This window comes from Dipodomys spectabilis, unplaced genomic scaffold (assembly GCF_019054845.1).
Source record: "Dipodomys spectabilis isolate Male_0828 unplaced genomic scaffold, ASM1905484v1 ptg000051l, whole genome shotgun sequence".
In the NCBI taxonomy this organism is placed as follows: Eukaryota; Metazoa; Chordata; class Mammalia; order Rodentia; family Heteromyidae; genus Dipodomys; species Dipodomys spectabilis.
The window spans coordinates 18,174,833-18,202,044 of NW_024870728.1; the positions used below are offsets into that span (position 1 = coordinate 18,174,833).

General features: G+C 35.1%; 1 protein-coding gene across 1 annotated transcript in view; it reads left to right on the forward strand.

Moving 5' to 3' along the window:
* The window catches only part of Erbb4 (erb-b2 receptor tyrosine kinase 4), a 1,009,337-nt gene that overhangs the window by 961,727 nt on the left and 20,398 nt on the right, over positions 1–27,212 (forward strand). The window contains exons 21-25 of the mRNA XM_042679248.1: positions 8,274–8,429; positions 10,997–11,072; positions 14,826–14,972; positions 17,233–17,330; positions 18,619–18,789. Coding sequence (XP_042535182.1) covers positions 8,274–8,429; positions 10,997–11,072; positions 14,826–14,972; positions 17,233–17,330; positions 18,619–18,789 — 648 coding nt within the window. The remainder of the gene's footprint in view (positions 1–8,273; positions 8,430–10,996; positions 11,073–14,825; positions 14,973–17,232; positions 17,331–18,618; positions 18,790–27,212) is intronic.

Consider the following 27,212-nt stretch of genomic DNA (forward strand, 5'->3'; position numbering starts at 1 on the left):
ATGCTGTCTCATTATTTTTATACATGCACAGAATGTGTTTCAATTATAGTTACCCCTACACTGACTTTTTAAAACTAATGTCAGTTCACTGAATTTTTTCCATAGAACAATTCATATGAGTTGATTCTAACCAGAGATAAAGCATAGCACTTACGTCTTAAATTCAATTTATATCAACTAAATTTATCTCTACTAAAACATTCCTCAGGCTTTTGTATCCAAGTACAATTTTGAAAAAAAAATCGAGTTAAATGTTACTTTTTGTTTTCCAGTTAATTTGTATTTACTGTATACTGACTTTAATAGGTCTGAAAAAACTGTAAAATATGTAGGCCATTTGTTGAAATTTTATTACATCCTGCAATAGAACATATGAAAAATGATGACATTATGAACAATTTTTATAATTGTAAATTCTGAATAGTTTGGATAAAATCAAATATATAACACTTGGATCCTGAAGTAGTCAACATACCATTAAAATACCGCTAACAAAAGCTGTCCTATATTTTGTGTGGCAAAGAGTAGGAACTTTGGAATTGAAAACTAACAGTTTTATTAACTTATAGAAAACATTCTGTAGCCTTGAACACTTTGGGAGCTAGTCTGTGACTGTTTTTGTTTTGTTTTGTTGTTTTTTTGGGTTTTTTTGGGTCCGGTCGTGGGGCCTGAACTCTGGGCCTGGGCGCTGTCCCTCAGTTCTTCAGCTCAAGGCTAGCGCTCTACCACTTGAGCCACAGTTCCACTTCCGGCTTTTTTCTTTTTTCTTATGTGGTGCTGAGGAATCGAACCCAGGGCCTTGAGCATGCAAGGCAAGCGCTCTACCACTGAGCCACTTTCCCAGCCCTAGTCTGTGACTTTTATCTTTAATAAATTCCTGAAATCTTTGATCCCTCATTAGACAGCCCCAAATCTTTTAATATAATTCCTAATTTTTCTTTCTCTAATATGGCATTATCTCCTGAATCATCATCAAAATGAGATTTTGAATAGTAATAATTCAGAAATTTGTATCCACACTTAATCATGATGAATAGGTTATGTGGATATATTTCACTATTGGAAAACATTTCTTGAGTACCCACTATGATGTATTAATTGAGAATCACAGTTCTGTGTGTGTGCACATGTGTGCACTGGTGTGTGTGTGTGTGTGTGTGTGAATGCACATGTGCGCACACTCACGAGCACTTATGAACTCAGGGACTTATCCTCGTGCTTAACCTTTTCACTCAAAACTCTACTGCTTTAGCCACACCTCCATTTCAGGTGTACTGACTTTTCTTTTTTTTTTAGCTGACCTTGACCCAATATCTTCAAATTTCAGCCTCCTGAGTAGCTAGGATTGTAGGCATGCACCATAGGTTCCTGGCTGATCACAGACCTTTTTGAAATAGCCAATGCAAATTAATGAGAGTAACTTTTGTGTGTTCTAGGATTGTTAATATTATCTGGAATAATAACAAAAGTTAGTATATTCTGTACTGAGTATATGCCAGTTACTATGCAAATGATTTACACAACTACTTCATTTAATCTTCACAATAACCTGCTGCTATGGTTGTCTGACTCGTGGGATGAGTGTTATTGGGCCTTCTTAAAGAGGAGGAAAGTGATATCTGCTTAAAAAATTTCCTCAAAATACAACATAGCTTTAAAATCTTTTACCTTTAAAATCTATGCCCACATTCACTCCAGCGTTTCACATGCACTGTGAGCCAAGTCAGAATGGAGTCTTAAATTCATACAAAGTCCTGCTAGCTTATAAATAATTCTATAACCTTGCTAGATGTTATACATAAATTTTAAAAGTAAGGCAATCAAGTTACATTAATCAATAAATTCCCAAAGACCTCTGATAAATTTGATTTCTGAAAAAGTCGAAGAATCTTTTAAAGCAACATGGTTTCCCTGTGTACCTTACCTTCTACATACCCATGTGATCCAGCATCTAGGTGAGAGGACAGATGTAAATGTCCTCCTCTAAATCTCCACATCAAGGAATGAAATCCAAGTTCTACCACTCATTAGCAAGGTGACTTGGACTAAGCAACTTAACTCTGTATATCCAAAACTGAATAAAACAAAGTACATATCCCATAGGATTAGACTGGCCAACCAATGAGGAAGTGCCTGGTGTGATCTAAGTGCTGAGTTTGTTGACTGGGGTATTAGTATGAACATTGTGGACCATCCTGAACTGTTCTGGCAGAGTGATGGGAGGAGCTCCAGGGGGTTTCATTTCTAACCAATGGGAGGAGCTCTTGGGGATTTCATTTCTAACCAATCAGTATCGTTCTATCATAATGACTGTCCATTCTTTCTTCATCTTTAAACTTACAAGGACTCCAGTTTATTTTTGTCATTGCCTCTTCTAAGACCTGGCTGCCTCCTGGTGCCTCGCAGTTTAAAGAACAATTTTATTTTAAAGGAATCAAGCAGGAAATGTGACTCTAATTATCTCTTCCAGTAAGAAAATCTTTTCCTTTTTATTTTTTAAATTTTATTTTATTGTAAAGATGCTGTACAGAAGAGTAACAGTTACATGAGTAAGGCAATGAGTACATTTCTTGTCGAGCATTGTTACTCCCTCCCCTGTTGGTCCACATTCGTGTGTGTGTGTGTGTGTGTGTGTGTGTGTGTGTGTGTATTCATTGTGAAAATACTGTACAGAGGGGTTACAGTTGCATGAGTAAGGTAATGAGTACATTTCCTATTGAGCATTGTTGCCCCCTCCTTTGTTTTTCCCCTACCATTTCTTCCCTCCCCACCCCCCCCCAAACTCCTACTGTCACACCCACCCCCCAAGTTGTAAACTTTGTTTTCAACATAGTATCTTGTACATCTCATTGTTACAATGGGTCAACCTGTATCCTTATTTAAGCATTTTTTTATTTCCCTTCCCTCCCCAAATTAGAAAAATGTATATACAAGATTCAGGGCACTGGAATCAAATACAGTGAAAACGGGTTATGCCGTGGGGAAAGAACACACCAAAGAAACAAAAAAAAAAAAAATCACATAGTACATTATAAATACATTAGATACAATAGCAAGAAAGAAAAAACCACTTGTGTCCCTATCTTGGGTTCATTAAGAAAATCCTTTTATTTATTCATTTATTTTTAGTGGTGGGGCTTAAACTCTGGGCCTGGGCGCTGTCCCTCCTCTTCAGCCGAGGTAGGCTAGCGTTAGCGCTCTACCACTTGAGCCACAGCACCACTTCCGGTTTTCTGATGGTTTATTGGAGAAAAGTGTTTTTTAAAAAAAATTGTTTCACGGAGTTTCCTTCCCCGGCTGACTTTGAACCATGACCCTCAGATCTCAGCCTCCTGAGTAGCTAGGATTACAGGCGTGAGCCACTGGCGCCTGGCAGAAAATCCTTTCTTTCTTTTTTTTTTAATTGTGAAAGTACTGTACAGAGGTATTACAATTACATGAGCAAGATAATGAGTACATTTCTTATCAAGCATTGTAGCCTCCTCCTTTGTTTCCCCTTCTCATCCCTTCCCGTCCTCCTCCCCCCCCCCCCCCCCACCAAATTTGTAAAGTTCGTTTTCGACATAAGACTGTACATCTCATTGTTGCAATGGGTCCACCTGTATTCCTATTTAAACGATTTATTTTTTCCCTTCCCCTCCACAAATTATACCAACATCAAATACAGTGAAAACAGGGGTTATACCGTGGGGGAGGGACATACAAAGCAACAAAGAAATCATCTTATAAATGTGTTAGAAACAATTGCATGAAAAAAAAAAAAAAAACATTTGAATACTTACCTTGAGGTTCATTGCCCTAACATCAACTTACCTGGCCTTTTCTGCTTGACACAGACATATACTAGTTTTTGCAAATAAGGGAAACCATGGGACCTATGTTTCTTTGGGCCTGGCTTACTTCACTTAATATAATTTTTTCCTAGTCTTTGCATTTCCTAACAAATGGGGCAAGGTCATTCTTTCTGATGGAGGCATAGAATTCCATTGTGTATATATACCACATTTTCTTGATCCATTCATCTACTGAAGGGCATCTGGGTTGGTTCCATATCTTAGCTATGGTAAATAATGCTGCCCCCAACAACAAATCTTCAAAGGAACAACTGCCCAATAAATAAGTGGGCTAAAGACTTAAAGAGAAACTTCTCTGAAGAGGAAAGAAGGATGGCCTATAGACACATGAAGAAATGCTCAACGTCTCTAGCCATAAAAGAAATGCAAATCAAAACAACATTGAGATACCACCTCACCCCAGTTAGAATGGCTATAATCAAGAACTCTAATAACAACAGATGCTGTAGGGGATGTGGATAGAAGGGAACCTTACTGCATTATTGGTGGGAGTGAAAACTTGTTCAACCTCTTTGGAAAGCAGTATGGAGGTTCCTCAAAAGACTCCACATAGCGCTCCCCTATGACCCAGCAATCCCACTTTTGGGCATTTACCCAAATGATCACAAACAAGACCACACTAAAGAAAATCCTTTCTTAATGACTGTGTTTTGGAGCGATTTGTAGACAATTCAACATTCCTATTCAGGAATAAAGTAACAGTCATAATTATTTGGAAATATGCATGCTTCTATATACAAAGCAACCAAGCAAATTTCTTTTTATAGTTTAGGAAGGAGACCTGTTACTGTTTTTGTTGGTGTTAATAGTCAGGTGGGTAGAGAAAACTATCTGGAAACTTTCACCAGGCTTTCTGAGTTGAATTTTTATTTTGATGAAAATGCTTTTCTATCAAAACAGTTCAAGGTAACTGGACACCAGTAGCTCCTGCCTATAATCCTAGCTACTAGGGAGGCTGAAATTTGAAACTTACAAGTTTAAAAAACCAACCAACCAACCTATGTGCCATCCTTGAGCAAAAGAGCCAAGTGAGAGTGTGAGACCCTGAGTTCATGCCCCAATACTGATGCGAAGGGGGGAGCCGCAAAGTTTTAAGATAGACTATCACTGTTGATGCAGAATATTAAAGTTTGTTTTAGAAGTTTTGAAGTTCTGTTGGTGTTATATGATATGTTATTTCACTTCTCTTAGTCAAGGCTGCCATTACAAAATATGGTAAACTGGTTAGCTTCTCAACAACAGAAATTCATTTCTTACAATGCTCAAGACTGGAAAGCTGAAGACCAAGATGCCAGCCAATCTATGTGAATGCTTGCTGAGGACCTGCTTTATAATTGTTCATACCTGTGATGGCCTCACACAGATGAAGCAAGGACACTGACACTCTTGTGGTTGTTCCCCTACAAACCTTATCTCTTCCCAGTAGTCTCTCATCACTTAATATCACCTTAGGGTTTAGGAATTCAACATGTAAATGTCAGGGCCACAACATTCACACAAACATTGCATCTTCGTGAATATTAGTTCTCCTTTGGTCAATCTGGGTTTCTCTTCCTGAACATGTTTAAGAGATCTATGAATTAAATTTCCAGTAGGACGCTGTTTATTTGATGGTGGCCTTGTCTACCCAGCTTGCAAAATCTGAATAGCAGCATCATTTTCATTATTCATTTACCAAGGATGACCATTTTTACTTCAAAAATACATTGGAAATTATTCTCTCCAGAATATTCCCTCCAGCCTAAGTTAGTAGAAGAATCAATCTGGTTTGCACATAGGAGCCAGAGGAGAGTACTAAGTGATAAAATAATTCCTGGGACACAACTCTAAGTCATGGGAGCCAGCACAACTGAAGATCAGATATCAATTAATAGAAAATTTAGGCTGGGTGTGGTGGCTTATTTCTGGAATCCCAGCTACTCAGAAAGTGGGGTTTGAGAGGATTATGATTTGAATCCAGCCCAGGATAAAAGCTAACAAGTCTTTGTCTCATCAACAAGCCTGATATGGTGATTCAGATCTATAATCCCAGCTCATGAAGGCATAGATAGGAGGACCATGGTCTGAGGCAAGGTCTTGGAAAAATGTGCAAGACCCTATCTGAAAATACATAAAGCAAAAAAAAAGGGCCAGTGGAATGAATCGGGTGATTGAGCTTCTGCCTAGTAACCACAAAGCCTCAATTCAAATCCCATTACTACCCAAACTTGGCATTTGAAAAGGAAAGAGAGAGTGTGAGAATGACTGAGTTTGGTTAATTTGAGGACTGAGGAAAGAATATGGAAAATGTATGCAGCTCTAGGTCTTCTAGGTAGCACCCTTTATTCTCCAGCTGTATCGCTCGCCCTCCATATTGTGGCAGAAGGTCCCTCATTCACTGCTCTTTCTCTGAATTGGCAACCAAGTGTGGAAAATTAGGTAACTCTCCTTTTGAAACAACTTTCTCATTGGCACCTGGTGTATTGCATAATACAAAAAGCCAAGTCTTCTACCATGCCATCTAAGGAGCCATTCTTGCATCTGAGTTTTCTTACTTTATTTTAGTCTCGCCACACACTGACCCTCCATAATCCATTACACTTCAGAAATAAACAATTACCTACTTTTGTCCAGGTGTGCATGTTACCAGCATCCTTCTACTGCAATTTCACCTGCCTTTCCATGCATCGAGCCCATCTAGTTCAGTTTATATCCCGTATCTATCCATTTATCAGTTAATTCCTGTTATCCTTGAGACAGAGACACTGCCTCCCTCTCCAGTGCATCAAGCATGGTACATGTGTGCATTTGAATATTAACATCTTTCCAACACACTTTGTAAATTCTGCTGTGTGCATGTTATGAGCAATGAATGCGTAATGATCATTTCTTAAGAGGATGAAGTCATTTGGGAGATAAGAAAAGATTGATCTCTAATACTGTTTCATCTATTTGTTTGTGACTTTTTAAGTCATATAAGGGCTTTATATCCTATGGCCTTATTTTAGTAATTTCTAACTTTGTATACTCAAACCTGAAGGCACAGTTTAGGAAACAGGACATACATCACCTTAAAACCATTTGTGAGTTGATTTCAGAAAACACTAATACATATGGTGTCACCTAATGGCTGACTGATTGGACCATTTCAGACGGTATCTCCACCAGTTGTGTTTAATGGGCATTTATATGGAGTCTGGCTCATGATGCTGTTTGAAGCAATCTTCTCTTTACACTACACTGGGTATATGGTTCATAATTTTTTGACCTATGTGATTTATGTGTCTGTTTTCACAGCTTTTGTTTTGATATCGGAAACCATTAATCCTTCAGAGCCCTGCAGTTGTAATGTTAACTGCCAACGGCACTGATTTGCAACTGGCATGGGAGTGTGCTTCGAACATTTGATAATAATTCTGATTGATTTTTGAGTGAGAACATTCTTTTACCACTGAAATTGTCAAATACAAAAATTTCCCTAATTCTTTTATAAAAATATGTTTACTCGGATCGAATCTAGGCCTCTGAATTTATTGTTGGTTTTATGTAAATGTGTTAGTTAAGGACAGTGCTTAGAAACTCTTGGTTCTCCCATTATGAAGGATAATAAACTATAACTTCTAGGGACCTTTATGAATTTATGTTGTTATCACTGTATATGTATGTGTGTGTGTGTGTGTGTGTGTGTGTGCATGTGTGTCCATGTGCACTTGAGTTTCAGGGAAAAGCTAGCTATGTCTCTTGTTAGCAATCACCAATAAATTTCATTTTTAATTTCTCTCTGTGGTTTATTAAAGCCTTATTTGTGGGTCATTATAAACTATATAATTCCACTTGTGGGTTCTTATAGTGACAGCTAATGTCATAGATGTCTTTTTAAAAATTATAGGCTTTAAAGACCCCTCGGGTATACTTCATTTAGTGAATAATTGATAAAAAGATTATATAATTCTTCAGCTCTGGTTGTATCTTTATGTTAATTTGAAAACCTTGCATCTCTGTAAACTTTTTTAAATTATAGGTAGGTATCTTTGTTTGGACTGGGTGTGTAGGGGGGTAGATGACAATAAGTAGAAAAGATGGGGAAGAAAATAACACATAGAGAAGAAATATATGTCATTCCAAGTGTATGCTAGTTTATCTTCTAAGCCACCCGCATACCTTACTAATATAAATGTTTACAAAAGCTTGTCAAGTACTTGGAGAAAATGATATTAAATTCAGCTTATCATCATTCATTCTTCTTCAGAGAGTTTTAGGAGAAAGAAGCCCAAGTTCTCCTCATCCCAACAGATTTCTTTCAGTTTTGCACATATTCTAGGATATATTTTACGTAAAGAAATGAAGTTCTTTCAACTGAATGCCAAGAAAGTCCATCTTAGAAAATGGAAAAGTCTAGGCATTAAGTGATTCTCTTTGTGGAATTTGATGTTGTTTTAGGGAATGATGTACCTGGAAGAAAGACGCCTTGTTCATCGGGATTTGGCAGCTCGGAATGTCTTAGTGAAATCGCCCAACCATGTGAAAATTACAGACTTTGGTCTCGCCCGACTCTTGGAAGGAGATGAAAAGGAATATAATGCTGATGGTGGAAAGGTAGTATGTTTTCAAAGTGATATTACTAGAAAATAGTGTATATTTGTTTATCTTCTTATACTTTATAAACTAAAACAATGATCCTGAGGTGTAGGAGATGGAAAACATTCCAGTTCTATCATTTTCATTTTTCCTTGGCAGAACCAGAAGTAGATTGCTTATCTCCACTTTACTATTTATCAAACTTAGCTAACATAAGGAGATGCACACTAAACCCAGGAAGTAGGTGGGTTGTTAAAGATTAGTGCAATACAGGGCCATGCAAATTGTTATGGTGCTAAGGGCATGGGACTAATTCTTACCCTTAAACAATCTCTCCTGGACTAAAGCAAAGCTTGACTATGACCAAGAATCATAATTCATGTGAAGGGTGACCACTTTCTTTAACTGCATTCCGATTATGTTGTTCAGTTTCATTTGGTTTTGTTTATTGCTTCGATTACCGTATATGATTTACCTACAGGATCTTATTAAAATATGAACTACTATGTCCCAGTGGACTGGCCAGAGCTACCATCTCATTTTCCTTTACTTGTTCTCCAGTTTCAGCCTCTGCCTGACCATTGTGTTCCTGCTTCTCTCATATGCCGTGGTCTGAGGCCATACCTTTATTCCAGCTCTTGTATTTCCTCATTAACCCACCATTTAGCTTGTCATTCTTGGCTAACAAGTTGGGGTCATTTTCATATAAAAAAAAGTTCTTGTTCTTCTAACTTGACCAGGGGAACTTAGGACAGGCCAAGGAAATAAAACAAATGCAGTCTTGACTTTGTGGTAATCTATAAGATTATATCAACAAAAAAGATATTTTCATGTATAACTATGTTTACTGCATGTCATATATATCATATGTTTTATGTGTAGGCTGTCCAAAGATATAAATATCTTTGCAATGACAGATTCCAAATGCTTCCCATTGACATTTTTACCCTTCAATTGTTACACAACTGTCTTTGTACTCAGTCTTATTCCAAAGTGAAATAACATTTAAAAACAGAGCAACAGCAATTTTTAAACCTGCAGTTTTAAGGAATTGTCTGGCCTTTTCTTGATTTTTATTAGGCTATTTTGCCTGTTTAGTACCAAATTGCAAGTTTGAGAGGACAGTTTTGAAATTCACTAGAAGCCTGCATGGAAGTAGAAGTCCATATATCAGATGACTTGCCCTGTCTTAAGAACATACAGCTGTAAGTTTGTCTAAAGCAAGATTCATTATAGCTTTAAATGCCTGGTAACCATTAAGTTTTTATCAAGGCACCTGTGATTTAAACTTTCTTTTTAAACACAATGTCCATAGTCTATAAAGTCTGCTACTCCATGCAGTCTGCTACTCCATGCCCATAGGGAAATTACTTTCAATGTGTCTTCTGTTCCCTTTCACTGAATACTATGATTCTGTCGTACGGTTACCTTGGTGTCACCTTGGTGAGCAGCCAACCTCATGATTTCAAAGACCTATTTAGTTTTAAGCTTTCAACTGCAAAGTAGAAGTGTTTATCTTTATTTCATAGAATCTAATTATATTCCCAGCTATATTTTGCTGCCCTTCAAGTTGAAACACATTCTGCTGACCCATCAGCAGCAGTATGTGGGTTGAGTTGTTTTCCTTGTAGTGATGATGGATTTGTGCTGATCCTCTCACATTCCTTTATACACTAGTTCCTGTACATATTTTCAATACTGCCTAACCAAGACAAGGGAGGTCATTTCTGGCCAGAGAACAGAGCAAAGCTAACTTGGTACTTCATGATTTTCGGCAATTTAGTAATCAAATTATATGAGAGGAGAAGCAGGGATGTTTTGAAAGAATTCATTGTACTTAGATCACAAACTGCCTGAGAATGAAAAGGGGTCACTAAAAGTACAAAGCATCTCATTTCTTTGACACAATATATAGTATGGACTTATGTTTAGATTCATCTGCTTAGATTTGATATTATAGGCCAAAATATTATCTCATGACTTAAACACTAGCATTCAAAAACACAGAAAATTGTTCCTATTTATACTTTACTCTTTATTTAAACATTTTCAATGTATATAGGTTTAATTAAGTTTATTAAATTTAAAATTTTATAAATATATAAATCAATTTATTAAATTTCAATTTATTTGTTCTCCATCTTGAAAAATAGCCTTTTAGATGTGTATTTGTAAATACCTAATTTATGCTGGTCCCAGTGCATTGAAATCAAGGTTAAGGTGCTCTCCCTGACCTTTTTCTTGTGTGTGCACGTTTTATTTATTGATTTTTCTTAAGGCTAGTGCTCTACCACTTCTGACATCTTGGTGGTTGATTGGAGATAAGAATCTCACAGGATTTTCTCCCTGGGATGGCTTTGAGCTGTGATCCTCAGATCTCAGTCTCCTAGGTAGCTAGGATATTGGCATGAGTCACTGACACTCAGGAAAAATAAAATAAAAATAATAATTACATATAATACACACAAAACACACATACATACATATGCATACACATTTGAAGTCAGTCCAAGGATTAGCATTCGTTATATATGTAAGGATATGTGTGTGTGTTATATGATTTCTTATTTCTTATTTTCATTTAGATGCCAATCAAATGGATGGCCCTTGAGTGTATACATTACCGGAAATTCACCCATCAGAGTGATGTTTGGAGTTATGGTAAGTAAATCTTCCTGTGAATTAAAATTTTAAGGCAAAATAAAAATACTTAGTTCATGTAAGTTATCTGATATCACATGTATTGTGTTGTGGTGGGAATACCTATTTTTTAAGCTTTTCTCTTTTTTAAGAAGCAGTAGAGTATTACTATCTGCATAGTTATTTTCTGCTTTTCTGAAATATAAAATACCAATATTTATTGAATTGTCTAATTACCTATTCATTTTACAGGGAAAAAGCCAGCCAAGTTTAGGAATATTTTGATAGAATTTTCAACAAGTCTTTGAAAACAGCTTTGAACGTAATGACTGCTAAAAGACAAAATAAAAGCAAAACTATCATTTTCTTTGTCTTACTTATTGGAATTTCTTTTTTATAGTAGAAATTGTTATTGTTATGACAAATTAATTACTGAAAGGAGTAAATAGAAATGCTAATTTTAACTTCTCCTTTACAAGAACTTTAAAGGAGCAGAAATATTACTGAATAAGGAATATGAGCTTGAATGATTGACATTTGCAACTGGAACACTCATTTTATTGCATTTAATTATATAAACACATTTTATTTTATTTATTTTTTGTTGCTGGACCTGGGACTTGAACTCAGGATCTGGGCGCTATCCCAGAGCTTTTTTGCTAAAGGCTATTGCTCTACCACTTGAGCCTTAACTCCAATTCCAGCTTTTTTGCTGGTTAATTGGAGTAAGAGTCTCACTAAATCCTGTCTAGCTAGCTTCAAACTGTGATTCTCAGATCTCAGCCTTCTGAGCAGCCAGGATTACAGGCATGAGCCACCAATGCCAGGCTCACTATATTTTTGAAATATGCTATTTAGCAACTCTATGAGTACACCTAGCAAGAATCATACCCTTTCTAAGTTTAAATTTACATGTAAAAAGCATTATTAAATGCTCATTTAAGTAGAAAGAACGATGAGACTTAAAAGCATGTATGCACAATTAGTTTTATTGAAATCTAAGATTAGATGTATCCTCTTGTTCACTCTTAGAATAAAGACTTAAGTCATTTAATCATTAAAAAATGTATAACTCTTACATAGGAAAGAATTATTATCATTAAAAATAACTTAAGACATTTCAGTACAGTGAAACCTCCCTACCCCTTGCCTAACTACCCTGTGTCTTTGCCATAGCAGATGTTAAAATTGAAGAAAAAAAAAACTGTACATAGTCTGGTCACCTTGAAAGCAAAAAAAGTATATTTGCAGCTCAGATAAATATAGGAGAAAAAATTACGTTACATGATTAATAGAGGAGCAAATATATCACATATTATATGTTAGATCTTTATATTGTATTTTGTAGGTTAGCAATGTTTTCATGTTATAGTAAACACATTTAGCATACATACGATAATTGATAAATATATTTTCTATATTATGACAGATTTATATATTGTGTAATATATTATATGTAATATACTATATATATACTATATGTAATAATAATATACTATATGTAATATACTATATATGTATACAATACATATATTCCCTTTCTTTTTTCTGTTCTTTTTATATTCAGGTTTATCTAAAATCAGACATAGAAATCTGCTCTGGGCAGATTTTGAATGACCTCAGAACAAATTAAAAATGAACAAGCATATGGTAGAATAGTGATATTTTTAGTAGTAAAGTTTGCATTTGGGAAGAGAATTTGGTTATAAAACCAATAATAATTTTATGTTGAATTGCAAGATCCAAGGAACTATTCAGTAAAAATAATGCAAGTACAAGACTGTGCTCTGTTATCAGAAGATAGCCCAGGGAGTCACCATGCATTCATAAAGCACTTTATGATTCTTATGATATATGACAGTACATTGCAAAAGATACACAATGCAGAGAAAGGTAGATTATTTTGTTCATATCAGACTGTTAAGGAAAATTATCACAGGCTACATCTTTATATTGATAAAAAATGTGCCTTTGCTCTGATAGAATCAGGATGTATGATTTAAAAATGTTTCCGACTCAGTTTTTCTAAAATTGCCCCTTTTTTTGAAGCCAAGCTGTGTAACACCTATTAGGTAATACCCAGGAGAGATGTAATTGGTTTGTTAGTGGATGGCTTTAATATTTCTGCTGCTGATTTTGTATTATGTTCTTAGTTTTATATTTTGTCATCTCGATTTGTAATTGTGTTGGCTTTAGCTTATCTTGGAAGCTATGCTGTACATACTACAGGATCCTTTTTTCATAAGTGTAGATATTTGTCAATAAAATAGCATTAAATACATACTCTAACTCTGACCAACTAACTAGAAATAGAAAGTACTGATGTCTTACCTGTCCTAGCTTGCCTTATGGGCACCTAACTGTAGTCTTTAGTTCTAGTGGAGGAATACCTTATAAGCAAAATGAAAGAATTGAAATTGCATTACTAGGTATGTATGTACATTACACTTAAAAATCATAGGCTGCAAATATTAACAACATTGTCATGTAATTGCTAATGATTCTACTACGAGTAATTATTTGAAGTTCATATGTACTTTAATAATGAAAGAGTAAACCTTTCAAGGCCTTGATGTCTATTATATAATTTGTTTAAATAAATACATTAGAGATGGCAGTAGAAAAGAAAGTCTAATTAATGATATTATATATAGTATGTATGCCATCAATCAATAACTCACATTATATTATTTATTACACCCATCAAGCTATTCTAATCAGTGTAGAAAGTTGCCTAACATGGCTAAGATGAACCAAACACCCCGTGATCCCCAGTACACCCTCTATAAAGTCCTTTTGCAACCATTTAAATGACTTTATCAGAAAGAAGAAATCTGTACTATATGCATGCATTGCTGTCTCAATGCTGTTTTATTAATACTGATTATTCTTATACTGACAATTTCTTCAGAGAAAAAAATCAGTGTAGTAGTAACTGAAGTCATTTTGTTATCCAAAGAACCATTGTTATACCCTCTCCTTCCATCTGGGGCCTGAACTCTGGGCCTGGGGGCTGTCCCTCAACTCTTCAGCTCAAGACTAGTGCTCTACCACTTGAGCCACAGCGCCACTTCCAGCTTTTTTTCTTTTTGCTTATGTGGTGCTGAGGAATTGAACCCAAGGCCTCACGCATACAAGGCAAGTGCTCTACCACTGAGCCACCTTTCCAGCTCCTCTATCATAGCTTTATACATGGATCCCCCATCACTCAGGTTTTAGTATTTGCTAAATAAGTTAAAATATGTTTCATTCCTTGATTCTCTTGTCATAGTTTAAAGGATACCTGCAATTCATTAGCACAATGCTAAACATTCACTCTAGAATTCTTTCTTAACTTTTTAGGCTTTTGAAGCAGAAGCTAGTTTCAAAATTAATCAATGTAAAATCTTTCCTAGAATCATATTTACTTGTCACAAAGCTCATAGGGCTACAATAAGTGAATTGTGTTCTGAGCTGTAATCTGGTATGGTGAAATGAGACATAAGTTTGAGATCAGCAAACATTAGCATTACTTAGAGGTAGACATGGGGAACAGATTCTATACGTTGATGTCCACTGTCAATTTTCTCTACTGTCCATTGACAATTCCAAGACAACAATAAGAGAAATCAGTTTTCCCATGAGGAAACTTAGCCACCAGGATTACACTTAGGAATGTGGAAAACCCTCTTTAATTTCTTTTTTTTTCCGAATTGTCCTTTAAGAGATATTCCTTTGCCACTGTTCAAATTATATTGCTAATATACTTACATAGGAACCTTATTTCCAACCTAGGAGTCACAATATGGGAGCTGATGACCTTTGGAGGAAAACCTTATGATGGAATTCCAACCCGAGAGATCCCGGATTTATTAGAGAAAGGAGAACGTTTGCCACAGCCCCCGATCTGCACCATTGATGTTTACATGGTCATGGTCAAATGTAAGATCACAGAATAATTTTACCATTGTTATACCCTGCACTCTCCCACTAGAGTATTTGTATTTGAGGCAGAGTCTCACTACTACCTAGAGGGGCCTCCAAATGGTGATCCTCCTGCCTTCACCTGCCAAGTAGCTGAAATTAGAGGAGTGTACCACCATATCCAGTTTGCCGTCATCATTCTTAATAAGAGTTTAGATGACTCTACCTGTGTAATATTTCTCTGTACTGGAAAACATAGCAGTTCAAAAATAATTATGAATGCAACACACATATTATTAATATAAAGTTATATGCTTTCAAGCTATGAGGACAAAACTAACCCTCACTCTTCTTAATTCTTATAAATTTCATGAAAGTCAATTGTCTGTCTTGAAGGGATAATAATTATTACAATAATTATTAATAATTTATCACAAGTTTAGTGATAATATTGTTAGTAATCTCTGAGAAAATATCAAATGATCTAAACATAATGAAAGCAAGCCTGAAACTGACAGCATAAAAATAAATTCAAGAGAAATAGGTTCACCCACTTTAGCTAACAGCACATAGCAGATCATGTGGGTAGTGGGAAGAAATTTATCTACATTGAATGAAAAATTCTCTAAATGTTTATGTTTTTCAATTTGTTTATATCAAACTGTTCTTTTCTCTTCTAATACCCAAAACATGTGTGTATTATAAATTTATTTTGGAAGGCTAAACCCTTAATTTAAATAGCATTAGGGAAGTCTCTGGAGTTTGTGACTTAATTTAAATGAGATTAACGTGCAGTAATCTCCCTTGTATAATCTAAGGTTTTTCTCCTTTTGATTTACTCAGGGTTAGGAAAGAAACAAACTAGTGAAGGTGAATAAGCATTATATTAATAAGAGACTTTGGACCCAGGTCTATTCAGATTTATATTCATAACATGTGTGATACATTCTGACAGTGAGAGAAGAAATAAAAAATGTTCTTTGCAGCTCAGGTCAGCATGCCCTTTCCTCTAAGCACAGTTCTATTTACTCAATATTTGGCTAGAGAGAAACAAATACCTCAGTGCAAAGTTAACCTTTTTTGGCCCCAATATATCTAGAAACACTGATTTTTCTCATTAGCATCTTGACACTAACAAGCATTATTTCATAATGACTGCATGGAAAATGATGCATTTGAGTTTGTTAGGTGACAAAAGTAGGGCCATGTTACTGATACATGAAATGATATACAAAGAATTCCAAGAATGGGAATAAAAATTAACTCCCTCAAAAGAAGAAAGCAAGCTTGGTGGCTTTATTGGAATAGGCATTGTTTGGGAGATGGTGATTAGAAGGAAATCTGAAAACATGCATCCATTATGTAATAATTTGATCCCATAACTAGCATGAAACAGATTTGAATACGCTGACAAAATGATATAAAACCTGGGAAAATAGTTGACATCATTGGGTAAACCATTGAAGGCTTTTCCTCCTGGCGCGTCAATGTTTTAGAGAGAGAATCATTTGAGAAAGAAATCGAGGAAAGCTAGTGCTTTTATTCTTATTAAGATCTTACTAAGATCTACTTTATCCATGCTCTCAGCTAAATCAAACTAATACATGTCTTCTATAAACTGCTGATAGTATTTTTATGATGGAAAAGGCTAGTAGTAAGATAAGGTAATGGATATTGTGAAACATATAGTAGTAATCATTTTGTGTCCCTTATGTTTTTTTCCAGATTGGAAAACAATTATGTAAAATTTTGATATTTTCCCCTTCTTTGTGTCAGGGAATATGATTGTAATCCAAATTTTTCTCCCGTGTGTCTGCTCATGCAAAATGTCAGATTATATTCCAATTAACTAATCTGTAATCATCAAATTATATCCAATGGTGACAGAAAAGATTTGGGGTTCTATAAACTCTAATCCATAGCCTTGATTCTATTTTCTGTAAGTAGTAATAGGTAATCTGAACTCTATATTCTGTAAGTTTCAACAGTTATTCAGGGTTCTGTTTTCTGTGAAGAAGACTAAATTTTAAATCAGACCAACAAAATAAAAAATATATCTATTATTGCATAGTATATTCCATTTATATATGAATCTCCACAAATTTATTAAATTTGAATATTACCTATAAGGTTGCTTCCTCTGGTGGCCTTAGTTTTTCAGATCATTAGTATTAAAGTAACATTCTCACACTTTACCTACATTTGCACAACATTTTAATTTTACTTCCTTTTCCTAATTATTGGTATGCTGCCATTTTGATTGTGTATAACTTTTCAGGTTGGATGATTGATGCAGACAGCAGACCTAAATTCAAGGAACTGGCTGCTGAGTTTTCAAGGATGGCTCGAGACCCTCAGAGATATCTAGTGATTCAGGTACCTTTGACTTTGCTTCTAAAGTTATTCCAATGGTGAACTCACCACTACCTCTTTACATCTGGGCTTTCGAACTGTGAGATTCATTGCTTGGTTGACCATGTGAAAGAACTTTATATCATGGCAGGACCATCTCTTAAGTATCTTCTCAACTGGCCTGCTATTAAGTAGCCCAGTAATTATAATTACAACACATAAAAGGTCTTTATCCTCAGATAATTCTTCTAACACTGTTTTATTTCATATTTCCATTATATGTGAGATGACACGATCATTACTATAACCTTCGCTATTCAGAATCAGAGAAAGGCAGAGTTTTGTTTTAATCTTGCTCACACTTTTCCATAATGAATAAAAACTTCAGTATCTTAGCATCTAATTTCCTAGGGAAAGTATTTTAAAATGTGTTTTCTTTTTTTAAGGAGGCATGCAGTATCCAAACAATAACTTGAGTCCAATGAATTGATTCACTTGTGAATCCATAAACAGGTCAAAAGAACATATTCTATGTAACATTAGTAAGATAGCATGGATAATTTATGAATTATAATTCATTCTCTTTGATTATTTTCACCATAGTATAAACAAGGGTATCTTGGATAATCTTTCTTCATTAAAACAGAGTAGCCTTGATGTTCATATCAATTGTCTGACATGAAGACAAAAGACAAGTACTAGAAGATAGCAATTTCCAGCTTGTTCCTCTCAAATCAATTTCAAAAACTGAAACTGTTTACAAAGAAAGATCCCATGACATGGAGAAATAAATGTATTTAAGAAATTAAGGTGAGGAAGAATATAAAAAAGGGTCTTGCATTCTCCAATGCCGGTGTCTTGACAAGGTAGCCATTAGACCCTGGAACAAATCATGGAATTTTTGTGTGCCAATAACTCTGCAGCATCAAGCAAACCATGTAAAATACAGGCTGCCCTTTATTACTTATTCTGAAAGGTACAACCTGCACTCCCTCTTGACAATGAACTATTCTTCCCAGATCTCAGATGGCTTCTGCCCTCTTTATGACATCCGCAACCTTCTGCTTCATTCCTTTCTAATGACATTTATCACATTCTGTTATTCAATTTCTTTATCTGATCTTGTCATACCTAGGCATATTAAAGGCTTCTTTATGCCTAGTAGTTGATCAAAAGAATTATATTTTTAATGAATGAATGAATTCGGGGACTATTTGTTTTGTCTCTTTCATAAATTTGCTGCTGAAACCAGATGTTGAAGCTGAAGGGAAGAATCACATTGTGTGTGTATTTCTCATGGGCAATCTTTTAGGGTGATGATCGCATGAAGCTCCCCAGTCCAAATGACAGCAAGTTCTTTCAGAATCTCTTGGATGAAGAGGATTTGGAAGATATGATGGATGCTGAGGAATACCTGGTACCCCAAGCTTTCAACATCCCTCCTCCCATCTACACTTCCAGAGCAAGAATTGACTCAAACAGGGTAAGAAGTGATTCTGTATACATATCGTAGAAATAAAATAAAATAATGTCAATATATTGTAAGGACTAAATTTAAAAAATAACTATATAGCTAACTTCAATTATAATTTCCAAATTAAGAACTCACCATTCCCACAAAAATAATAATATAATGCAACTTGCCACATCTGTAGTTATATTTGGAAGATAAGTGTGAATAATACAACATACACTCTGAAATATATTCACAATTTTTTTTTTACACAAGAGGCACTGATCCTTGCTTTATTCACACAGTAATGTTCGACATTGGGAATTGTGTGGGCAGGTTATATTCACAAGTTTAAAAGAAGAAATATTTTCCTCATCTTAGGTTATTTAAAAGAAATTTTATTTTTAAAAGAATCAAAGTAATGTGAATACATGTGTGTAAATAATGGAAATTCTCACCTAGTAAGCTTTTTGCATTCTCAAAATGATATGACTTATTTTTCAAAAGGCAAGACTGGTTAAATTTTCTTTCACTCATTTAAGAGTCATTAAATATTTCTGCCAGGGTGAAATACAAACACAGAAAATTGTGCAATCTTTTCATCTTAACTCATCATATTAAAAGAACTAGTGAATCTTTTGCATGACACAGATTTAAGTTGGAATAAGCTTTTAAAACTAATTTACATTTTATTTTAAGCATTAAATCCATTCTACATGAATATCATTTGTCTCTAAAGGCTTTAAAATTCATGCATTAGATGTTTTATTTTTTAGTTCATTTGTCATTCATTCAACATGTTTTGATGCCTCTGCATATGAAGCATTAGTACACATTTAAGATTCAAAGAAGTTTGACAAGACTTCTGATTTCAGGAAGTGTCCAGGCTAATGGAAAACCCACACAGATAAATTCAGATTGCAGCATAATGTATTAATTCACTGTTCAGTGGTCACGATGGAGTCTGAAGATGCAGTGAATTTATGTCTGTAATTATTTTCTTCCACGTGTAAGGCATAAGCATGATACTTTTTTTTTTTTAGAAGTAGTTTTCCCTCTTGGTCTCTTCCATATGTGAACATGATCATATGTAGTAGAACCAACAACTTCTTATTTCTCTTGACCTTAGGCACAGAAATATTTCCAAACTATTCCCCATTCTTACAAAATGTATTTATTGATTTTATTTCAGCTAGATAGCATTAATAAAGGAAGAGTACTTTTCTAAAGGAGTGAGCACATACTCAGTACTACTATTCAACACATATGCTAACACTCTTGACTACTGCAACAGCTCTATGAGATTCCATTAGTAGCATTCACACATTACAAATGGGAAGCCTGACAGAGCTAGGTGATTTGACTGGTGTCATGCAGATAGTGAGTGGAGGAACAGGGATCTAATGTGTGCTGTCACTGTGAGCCTGTACTATAGCTCTAAATTGTTGGGAACGTGTTATTTCCATGATAATGGGTGGTTTCTTTGGCATTAAACTCAGCCTCTAGGAGTTATCTTATTTGAGAAATTCCCTACATGAGCTTTCTTTTTTAAAAAATTTTTACTGCCCTTAAAAAATATTTTAAAAAAGAAGCAAACTTATGGTATCCATCACAGATTATAATATGGGGATGCTTTGCATCATAATGATGTACTCAGTAAGACAAATTCAAACAAAATGGTAATATCAATAGTGACATTTGGAAATATGAGGGTTGTAATTGTATTTATAGTTCAAAATCAAGGCTTCTTATTTTATGAAATGATAAAAAATAGTTACAGGAATATCCACTGAAACTTATTGTCTAATAACACAGATACTAAGTGCTTTAAAAAAAACTTTATTTTATTTCACAAGGTCCTATGAGGTAGATAATAGAGCAATAGCAATATAGAGTTCCATTATAAATGATAAGCACTTCATTAGACTAGACATTGTATCCACATTTCCGTATTCCTACCTGGGGGTCATTCCCCTTCACCAGCAGAGGACTGACAGAAGTATGTTATTTCTTTTAAGGTTCTATTAAAAATCTCTGATGCAGATGCAGCTCACACCTTTCACTCACTTAATGCAAATATGGATAAAAGAAACTGAACTGGAAGTCTGAAATCAACTCTGTGACACTTTAAGATTGGCTATATCATCACTGATAAGAGTATTAAATTAGCTCATCTGTAAATTCTTTCCAACTTTAAGATTTCCTGACCATAGAGTTATGTTTTCTGCATTCGTATGTGCTTTCTAATAACTCTTTAAATTTAAAATGACTAAAAGCATTTTGAGTGGCCTTTGCACACATCCTTTTTAAAATGCAATCATATATAAAAAAAAGAACATTCTTCTTACACAAGTGAAGGAAATGTCTCATAGCTGGAGGGCATAGTCGGAAATTGGCATAATGAAGTAACAACTTGTTGCAATATGCCAAAGATCACTATCATTTCTATCAATGGCTGCTACTTGATGATAAATAGTTATAGTCTCAAGACATTGGATTTATATTTGGTCCAAAATATATAAAATATTCTTGCATTTTATCCTTGACATGATTCTAAAAAAAAATTGACCAATTCAAAAGAATGCTTTTCATTGCTCTCCACAATACTAGGTATTTTTCATCACCAAGTAGCTCCTAACTACTTTAAATTTTCCAATAAATTATAATTAAATATTCATTAAGGGCTAAGCACTATGTTGGGAAGTGAAGATATCCTGGAAAACAGGTCCTGCCTTTGCAGAGTGCTATTTTAGTGGAGATTCCATTCTGAAAGAGGAATTCCAGGTGTCCTAAAAATAATACTAATAATAGTTTTAAAAAAGGAACCAAATCAGTACAAGAGGTTAAAGAAAGGCATTTTGGCTATGTCTTTCTGTAGCAGGAACAGAAATAATGTTCGTGGAGCAGAGCAGAATTGAAATGGATCTAAACAAGAACAAAACAATACAAAAGCAAAACCAAATGGCAAAGGGAGAGAGAGTTATTTTCTAGATGCTAGATTTTATATTATTCCAATATTATACAGGTTAGAGAAATTTTAAAGTTGTCAGAGGAAAGAGGAAAACTTTCTCCCAACTTTCCAATGGCTTTTTTGTCAGTTATGAAGTCTTAAAATGTAATCGTGTAATCTTTCTTCCTCATCAATTGATTCCATTTTTTTCTTTTACTTATCAGTAAAGTTTTATTTTTTTAATGCATTATTTATTGTAAAAATACTGTACAGAGAGGTGACAGTTACATGAGTTAAGTAATGGGTACATTTCCTATCAAGCATTGTTACCCCTATTTTTAATATATTTTTTCACTTTTTCAAAAAGAAGTTCTCAAATTATTTTCTAGTTTTCCTGCCTCGATTCTACTTCATTATTTCCTTCCTTCCTTCCTTCCTTGCTTCCTTCCTTCCTTCTTTCTTTCTGCCTGCCTGCCTTCCCTCCTTTCTTCCTTCCTTCAGTATAAAAATGTAACTCATGTGATTTGTCCTCATTCCTAGTATAGAAGAGAATTCTAAATAAAATAATTTCCACCACTGAGATTTGCTATTTTACTACAATGACAATGTGTCCATACTTGTATATTCATAAGCCTTTCAGTACGAATTCATTCACTTTATAACTATATAAAAGTGATAGTATAGAAGAGATAAAAATTCATAGCCCAGTGTTCTTGTGCTTCTAAAAGAAAGGTATGAAGCCATCACTCCAGTCCCTCAGGTTTTAGCCCAGTGTTCAGTCCTCTGTTGATTCTGTTCAGATTGCTTTTATTGGTCAAAACCATGGAAATCAGGATTTCGACTTAAGTCTAATGAGATTTAGTATCAACTGGCTTAAAAGGCCCCTGCTGAGAATGAATGTGAAGCCAGAACCCCTGCTGCTGGTTTCCCTCCTCTGTTTATACTGTTGAGAGACACTTTGTAATTGGGGTTAGTGGATTAGGAAGATCAAATGGAATTGATGGAGCCAAAATCGAAGGAAAAAAGCAGGGAGAAGAGTGTCTATATTTGAACTCAGCCATTACATACTTGAAGTGAGCCTACAAATTTAACAAATATCCCAAAACTTTCAAACCCAAACCCAAACAGAACTATTATCTGTTGATCACATATTTGTGTCTTGGCTCTGCTCTGTGCTATTATCTCTATTACTTCCACCTTAACAAGAGAGTAGAAAGCATTACTGTTTCCCATTTTACAAAAACTGGTAAAGAAGCAGAGAGAGGCAATGTGCATTGGAGTTCCAAGTTCATAGGTAAGATTTGAACCCAAATAACTCTTACCTATCATCTATGCTTGTAATCATCATTGGTAAAATACATGGGAAAAAAATGTGTGTGCCACCACCAATAAATGATAGTTAAATAAATATAAATGTTAGCTTAATAGTTATTTAAATGACAGTCATTAAAGGCTATTTGAGACAGAGTTCTAGTTTTTCATTCCTTTTTTAATGTCCGAGACAATCTTTATATTTTTATATTGTTTTTACACTAGCCTACAAAGTAACCTTTGGAAAAAGGACCTGACCTTTCTGCATCCTCTATAGACAACATAATCATAAAATCAAAGAACCAATTTCATCTTTTAACATTGACAAAAATAAGGGCTGGACGAATGGTGTTTCAAAGGTTATAAGGCATTATGACATGGATCATTTTATTTTTAATACCAAGATATCCATTATACAATACTTGAAATTCCTAACCTATGAAAGGACTTGATCATTTGGATAAGAGTTTAGCTACTCAAGAACCAAACCCACAACAGATGAGTGATACCAGTAAGTGAATTGTTCATAAATAATGGTTGGCCTGCAGGAGCTCCTTGTACTTGTCATTTTTATCAACTTCCTTTGAATACAGCCATACACAGTCCTACAACAAAGCCAGACAACACAATGCAGTAGAAACACTGCTTGACAAGGGAGAGTCTGACCTATTGAAGCACATTTCTCAGCTCTTCATGGAAAGTATTTTACACATGAGCAATAGTCAGGTGGCACAAGAAGCCTCTTTGAACAATCAGAAGAGCCTTCTTCCCTTAGTGCTGAAGAAGAAAATCAGAGCCAGAAAGAAAACAAAGAGGAAGGAGGGGCAGCTTGAGATTTAGAGTGTTAACGAATGTTTTTATCTAAATCATTTAGATAGTTATTTTTTTGTAGTACGCCACACAAGATTCCCAGATCTTCTGTCAATTATTGGACACATTTCATCAGAAGCCTATTGTTTACTGTATAAGACATAGCTCACACAATTGTGAGTTTCTTCCCTTCTTACATAATGGAGTTTGGGATATTATCATCAACTTTCTATTCAGATTTTCAAGAGGTTATTTAATTTATGTGCGTATTTATTTATTTATTTATTTTACAAATCTATCTTTGTCTGCCTGAGCTCTTTGCTCAGGCCAGCCTGCTATGCTGATTGCTTCTGCAAAGACTTGAGAAAGAGAGTCATTCCATCTCATTCTCAATGAAGATTGATGGCATTTTGAGAGGTTCAGAATATCCTTTGATTACTCTGTGTAATGGAAGGAGAAGATGGCTGTGGAGAGTGGGGGGTGGGCTTGCTCATCAGCTTTCTTTTGTGCACTTTCGGCACTTGAACATACCCTAATCACAAGCCTCTTGTGTTTCAGTCCCTTCTCTCACTCACCTGCCCAAATGATAAGTTCCCTTCTTAGTTCAGAATTCTAACACACCAGCATGCTCTAAAGAGAGGATAATTTGGCTGTATGGTTTTCACTCAACACACTGTAAATAAATGACTATAGAAGAGTCTCTCATTACATTTGAGCAAAAGCTGAACTGAGAAACTAAGAGATAGATGGACCACCACGGATTAATTCCAAATACAGTGACTGTGTCTCTTGCTGCAAAACATTCTATGCTGTGATTAAATAAGAGTGGCAAGTAAGAGAAGGAAAGAAATTGGAAGTTGAATCCACATCCAATTTGCATGCCTTTCTCTAACAATAATTGTGGCCATTGTTTCACAACATTCATACTTAATTGTTTTCCCTCCGTGGAAGAAAAAATATAAATTGTTTGAAATTCTCAACAGAGTGAATATGTTGAGGCGGCCATAATTCCCATTCATTTGGAGGCTGTTTAGTTACACAGGTGCTATGATTTTCTATTGGAGAGACAGGCTATTGGATATTTCCTGGGTTGAAATGGCAAGTTTACTCTATTATTCCTACTATCACATACCTTTATGAGTAAACAATTATGGAAAAGTAAACAATAATTAGTGATGCATCTTAGTCATTTTGTGCCTGCTACCACATTAAGTAACTATCAGTTTATGTAGTCTAACTAAAACTTTGAGTTTAAGCTGGGCACCAATGATTCCTACCTGTAATCCTAGCTACTCAGAAAACTGAGATCTGAGAATCAAGGTCCAAGCCAGCCTTGGCAGGAAAGTCTGTAATACTCTGATCTCTAATTAACCAGCAGAAAAAGCCAAATGTTATAACACCAGCCTTGACCACAAAGCTGAGGGATAGCACCCAAACCCTGATGTGTAGCTCTAGTATTGGCGCCAAAGACAAATCAACCAACAAACAGAAAAACATGTCTTTAGGTTGTTTTTACTATTTTTCACCATTTTTTTCTCTTATTATTATTACTATTTTTATTTGTTCATTATTTTAATCACTTATTTTGTGTAGGAGAATACCGAGGCACAGCTCTGACATGATAAGACCCAGGAGCTTCTCTCTAGGGTTACTAGAAGCTGTGTCTTAACGCGTGCTACAATTTTTCTCACTTGCCTCTGGCCTTCTTTTGTTTTTTTTATAATTGCTATAAAATACTCAGGACTAATCTTTGTGATGGGGAGGAGGGACAACGGTGAAAATCAAACCCTACGTCTTCAAAATTCTATGCAAGTACTCAACCACATTTCCAACCAGTACCCAGTACTTCCAAAAATGAATACCTAAGTAAAGGCTTCAGATTTTGAACATTTTTGTCTGATTTCTCATAAATTTTGATTGTGATCCTTACAGGAATACCTGAATTATTTTCCAAGTAGTTCCTTATCCAGTAATTCAGATGGGAATTTCCTCTTACCTGCAAGTAACAAAGTAACATCCATTTATTCAATCAGTAAGCATTGATTTAGGGTTCTGCTATATTTCTGATCTGATTGCCTACTAAAGCCACATCCAATATTCCCCTCAAGAAATCTATATATAAGTAACTTGGCAATAAAATACAGTAACCACTGTTATAATAAGGACAATGAAAATGCATGAGGGATCATTTAAGCAAATCAGAGTATTAACCGTGGGTGTAACAAGTCTGATTTGGCTTCCAGTTAAAATTCTAAAATACCAGATTGCTGAATCAGAGGAGATAGAAGGAGAAGTTTGTGTTCTGAGGATGTGAGCAATGAGATTTAATATGTATGGCTAATACACTATGAGAGGGCAGCAAGGAAGTTACCAAGTTTTCTAGTTCAGATACTAAGATACTATGATGATTAGTGTCTGAAATTAGAATAAGGTCACAGAATTAATATTTCAGAATATAAGCAGATACAGCCATTTGATTGTCAGGTATTTGGTTAGAGCTGAAAGGAATTGGACTCATGTTTTCGACGCCATTATTATTCTTAATTTATACACATACGTTGTTAAGTCTTTCTGAATATAGTTCCAATCAAATAAAGAATCAGTGGAGAGAAGAATACAATTGATGGAGGAGAAAAGGCAGGAAGCATGCATGTAATTTGAGCACTTCTTTCATGTGAAAAGAAGAAAAGAGAAAGAATATTAGCTCAGAAAGGAAGATAGGTCCAAGAAAATTTCCTAGGATGAAAGATGGCTGACCATTCTTAGACAGAAGAGGACTAATAAAGTCAGAAATGACAGCAAATAATAGAAGAGGGAAAAGTACAGGAAGAGTTAGAAGATAAATCCCAACGTATTTGCAAAAATAAAGATAATTGTATGCAAAAATAAGTAATTTTTCTCTTCAAATCACTGAACAAAGCATTCCCATTTTCCATTATGTATACAATGCACCTGATCAGTAATTTTGATAGGAGGAAATTCAAGAAAGGATTTAAACCATGTCAGGTGGAATTTCTCTATACCTGTCCCTCAGCTCTTCAGCTCAAGGAGTGTGCTTTACCATTGAGCCACAGCACCATTTCCAGTTTTCTGGTGGTTCCTTGGAGATAGAATCTCACAGACTTTCCTGCCAGGGCTGACTTCAAACTACAACCCGCAGATCTCAGCCTTCAGGGTAGCTAGGATTACAGGCATGACCCACAGATGCCTGGCGATTGAGCAAAATTTTAAAAAGTTTTTCAGTTATCACTGAAGAGCTATTTTTAAAGTTCAGTTCTAATAGCATATGACAAAATGTTTTCTATTTTATTATAACAGGGATTCAACTGAGAAGTAGTGAGGAGCTCCCAAAATATAAGCATGTGAGTTTTTTATGTTGTGG